Genomic DNA, 4,771 nt, shown 5'->3' with positions numbered 1-4,771 from the left:
ACACACACACACACACACACACACACACACAGATTAGGATCTCAAATTTCCTCCAGTTTCAGGCCTGATCCTGACATTTACATTTAAATTGCTCGTTACCGTCTGATTGACCACAGTGATAACGTGAACCTGCCACAGACGGACAGAGGAACACTGTGACGGCGATGCTGCCGTAACACCAACACGTGACACAGTCAACACGTGGGAAAGTCACGTCTAATACAGGATCACTTCAACGGCAGTGGAGCCTGTGTTTCTGTGGATACCTGCGCTGTCGATCAAGCACCTGCCGGTTGACAGCTCTCCATCGCTGACCCAGAGTTTCTAGCTTCTCTTCAAGCAGGGGCCCATCAGGAGATGACAGCTTCCCAATTATCTGCTCCCCAGTGCGGGTCAGGACAAACAGGACCGGCTGATGGCTGGCCAGGCCTTCCTCCAGCTCCTACAACACGCACAGAAGAAAGAAAAGGACGGTGAAGGAAATAGAAGGAGAAAAAAAAGTGGAACCAGGGTTCACTCAAACAGCATAATCTGATCCCCTCTGGCCCAAATCCCCAGCCCGGTCCATCTCTCCAGGCAAAGCTCTTATTGACACATCGGCATGATTTGTAGCGAGTCAAGATTTAAGCTTCCACCACCAGAGATTTAACTCGCCAAGACAGACCCGTAAAGCAGAGCGAGTGATTGTAAAGTCCGCTAAAGGGTGAGTCAGCTAATTGATCTCTCAGTTCCCATCCACTTGATCCCTCGTCTCATTCTCAGCCGCTGTGAAAACACGTAGAAGAGCTCGACAGGCAGAGTTTAGCTCCAGCTTTGCAAATCGCTCTGATAAAGGTGGAAATGGCGGCGGTGCTGTCAGCCATAATGCAGCGGCTTTAGAGAATTTCATTCCCCTTGGAAATGAAATTGCTGCTTTGGTAATCAAACACAGTAAAACTAAAGGCCTCACTCGTCACGTCTTCTCTGTTTCCGCTCTGCATAACGAAGAGTCAGCTGTGTGGTGTTCATTAGCTACATCACGCCGCCTGCTTCTCCCCTTGGGGAACAAAATGTAATCATCTTCTGTCCTATACGTCCAAACAGGGAGCTGCCTACGTCTCCAACATCGTGCTACGGCTTCCTAAGACGCTGATCATCTCGCTGTGAGCCTGACAGCGTAGGATGATGTTATGACATGGTCTGTATCTGACTAATTAGTGTTTATTAATGAAGCTGGAAACTAAGTGCTAACCTGTAAAAATTGTGTGGAATACACCTTTATATATGTAAATTCAGGAAGCCAGACACTTTCACAGCCCATCCATCCACTGACCTCTTGGTGCTGGCGTGCAGACTCCAGGTCCAGCTGTCCATCAGGGCCCACGCTCTCAGACAACAGGGTCTCGGTGTCAGTCAGCCACTGGCTCAGGTCCTTTAAGTCACAGTGGAACTGACCCCACTCCTCCACGGCCCGGTCGAAGCTCCTGCAACACAACAAGGAACGACACAAACGACACAGCGTTCATATTCATTCACATCAGGAGATGCAACAAATGTAGAAATAAACTTAAAAAAAGGAGCGAGGATCAACAGCAGAGCAGTCTGAGACGTCACCGGTTTGAATCACAGCTGGTTTATGGAGACTCTTGGTAGAACAGTAGCTTCCATTAATGGAGAGACGGAACAGGAAACAGGTCAACATGTGACACATGTAACCGTAGAACTACCCCAGAAGCAGCAGCAAAATAATTCAGATCATTATTTAAACAGAAACAGCAACAGTGCAATACCGAAGCCCGCCTCCAGGGAACGTCAGGACGTTTACCGTGAACACGTCCACATGCTGGGTTTTTATGCTACATGGCCCAGCATTTCAACCTTGAAACTGCACAAACACAAGTTCAGACATACAGTCAGACACACCAGACCTAAAGAAACCTTCTGGACCATTGTTCTGTAGAACCCCGGTTCAGACCCGTACGGCTGAACACTGTCAATGTTCTGCCACTGAGTAGCACAGAAGGTGGGGTGAGGGTTAGAAGTTCACTGTGTTCCAGTAGGTGTGCTGACAGGCCCGAGCTGTGGTGGAGGCTGGAGACTGGGCGGAGGAGGAAGCAGGGACACCAGATCCAGCAAAGGAGGCAAAGGAGCAGAACTACGTCTTCTACAGCACGAAGGGAAAACTCTCTAAAAGTGTCACTGTTAATGAGCAGAGTTTTTAGGTTTGAGCAATGCCAGAAAAGGGAGTTTAAATAGCCTCTCTGCAGCATGAGCATCTGTGACCACGTCATGGAGAAGGTCCCTCAGGATGAAGTGCTCAGAGCGCCTCAGGCAGCAGAGGACAGAAGGTGATGAGTCGTGCAAGACCGAGCTCCTCCATGAGATGTATCATTAGCAGACAGAGGAGGCGGCTGACATCCTCCCAGTGGCTAGAAACGGCCAGTCTACCTGAGAGGCCTTCAGCAGCAGCACAGGAACAGGCTCTAAGCACCAGATCCACAGAGGCAGGGCTCCACCAGAGCAGACAGGACCTCAGCAGCACACTGTGCCCTGAGACAGTCCAGGTATGACCAGGTGGCTGGGACAGAGTACAGGCTCACATGAGCCAACAAAGTACAAACGGACCACAGCACTGAAAAAGGCTGCAAACAACAGAGTCCTGAGACACAAGCAGCAGCTGGCTAACAAACCTGACGTAGTGTTGGCTGACAAGGAGCAGAAGAACAGCAGGAAGAAGGAGCAGAAGTACGAGAGAGACCAAGCACCAGGAGCTACAGGAGCAGATGTAGAAGACGAGGTCCAGAGTGGTTCCAGTGGCAACAGAAGCATTAGACACTGTGACCCTCAGACTAGGACAGGAGATGGCAGGTACAACATCTGAGATCTCTGTCTAGAAGAGCGCCGTCCAAAACACGTGTGGGCGGTCACGGGCCTCAGGTGTGTTCATGGGCTCCCGTTAAAGAAGGACAAAACAGCTGCAGTCACTGGAATAAGTTCAAATCGACAAAAGTAATAATAAATGAATGAAAATCATGACGTTGCTTTTGAAGTGTGGTTCAACAGAAATATTAAAAACTCTCCATCAGACTTCTCACCTGGTGACAGGTGTTCTGGTTTCACTGCTCATCAGCAAAGGCCTCTCATTGGTTTGTTTTTTTTCCTTTTCTTTATTAATTATTCTTTTCAACCACAAATCAAAAGCAACGTTTTATTTCACTAAATTATAATTTAGCACATTTTTATTTATTATTACTTTTTCAGTTTCTACTTCTCTGAGTGACTGATGTGGGTTTTGCCTTTTCTCTAACGGACGGGGATGAAGATGTGAGGACGGCTGGACGTCTGTATACAAATTCAGCGACTTTGTGTGTTTAATTTAAAGCAAAACTTTGCATTAAGAGCTCATATTTTCTTAATATCTATGGACAGCTGTCAGATAAAATGACGGCGTAAAAGCACAATACCTCCCCCGGTAACGAAGCAACATTCAGGTATAAAGCTGCACTAAATAAATGATTTCAATAAAAGAACAAATGCTTCCAAATGTGTTTAATGGTTGAACACATGCAGAGGACTTTATGCATCTGGACACTGAGCTGGGCTGAAATGTGTTCAAGAACAACGTGCACGCTTCGTTTCATCCACTAAAGCTTTCTTTGTGAACTACTAAAGGGTTCAGCTCATAGATATACCATAAACTGATAGCACTGAATTCAAGTTCAGTACTTTAAGTTTAGGTTGAGTGGGCTTCATGCAAATGTGAACAATGAAAGGATTCTGCTCTTCAGGAATAAAACCTTGTTCATCCGCTGGGAAACGATAAGAAAAATGGAAGCTGACCTCTATTAAAACTGCCATAACAATCAGGAAGGCCCGACACCGCCATGAAGCTCAGCGACACGACGGAATGAAAGAAACATAAGAGGCTGATTACTTCAATGCAGGATATAAAAAGCAGATCTTGATCACTGATGGCCACTTCCTCCTACAGCACCGCTCAGAGCAGAACAAATCTGATCAGAGGGACAAGTTGAGGAAATGAGTTTTGGATGAGCAATTTTACAAAATACACTCCATTCTTCTGATTTTTAATGATGCCCAGAGGTTATTGTGATTGCAGATGGAGTGCTTCAGCGTTTGTGTGCAAACTCAAAATGAGCTTACTAGTTCACTCTCGCCTTTTGCACAGACTGTACTCAGCAAATGAAGACTGTTTATGCCCAAGGAGCTGTGCTGATGGTAGTCAAGGTCACCGCAACGTGTATGAATGAGTGAATGAGTGAGTGACTGAATATGTGAACAGGCTGGAAACTGTTTACGCCCAAGGAACTGTTGTGATATTAGCCAAGGTCGGTGTGAGTGTGAGGGGAGCTCCAGCAGGCTCTCTGGTCTACCTCCTTATCTGCTCCCGCTGTCTCCTGACTAGCGGACAGCTGGCGTTTAATGTCCCTGCAGCCTCCACCAAACATCCTGACATAAAGATTCACACACACACACATCACTTCTGAAAACAGCAGCTTGTTCACTTTTCTCCAGTGTTTTCTGGGAAGTGCTTATTCAGGCTTGATCCAGCTCCGTCCTCCAGCTGATGAGTGTAACTGCTACATGATGTTGTGTAGAGTTGGTGCACGCACCCCTTGCGGTGGTTGTACATGCGGTTGAGGCGGTCCCACTCTGCATTCAGCTGCGTGAGGGCATCTCCAATTTGGGCCGCCTCAGCAGGGGAAGCATCCCGGATGGCATCGGGCTGGCGCTCATGGATCCCTGCAACCTGCTCACCAAGACGCTCCAG

At 47.5% G+C, this 4,771-nt stretch overlaps 1 protein-coding gene across 1 annotated transcript in view; it reads right to left on the bottom strand.

Moving 5' to 3' along the window:
• Positions 1-4,771, bottom strand: part of utrn (utrophin) — a 221,798-nt gene that overhangs the window by 161,623 nt on the left and 55,404 nt on the right. The window contains 3 exon segments of the mRNA XM_008278665.1: positions 194-442; positions 1,313-1,463; positions 4,614-4,771. The exon segment at positions 4,614-4,771 is cut by the window's right edge and continues 15 nt beyond it. Coding sequence (XP_008276887.1) covers positions 194-442; positions 1,313-1,463; positions 4,614-4,771 — 558 coding nt within the window.

This window comes from Stegastes partitus, unplaced genomic scaffold (assembly GCF_000690725.1).
Source record: "Stegastes partitus isolate 25-593 unplaced genomic scaffold, Stegastes_partitus-1.0.2 Scaffold129, whole genome shotgun sequence".
NCBI lineage: Eukaryota > Metazoa > Chordata > Actinopteri > Pomacentridae > Stegastes > Stegastes partitus.
The sequence above is the reverse complement of the archived record's forward strand: the minus strand, read 5'-3'. Positions and strand labels throughout refer to the sequence as shown.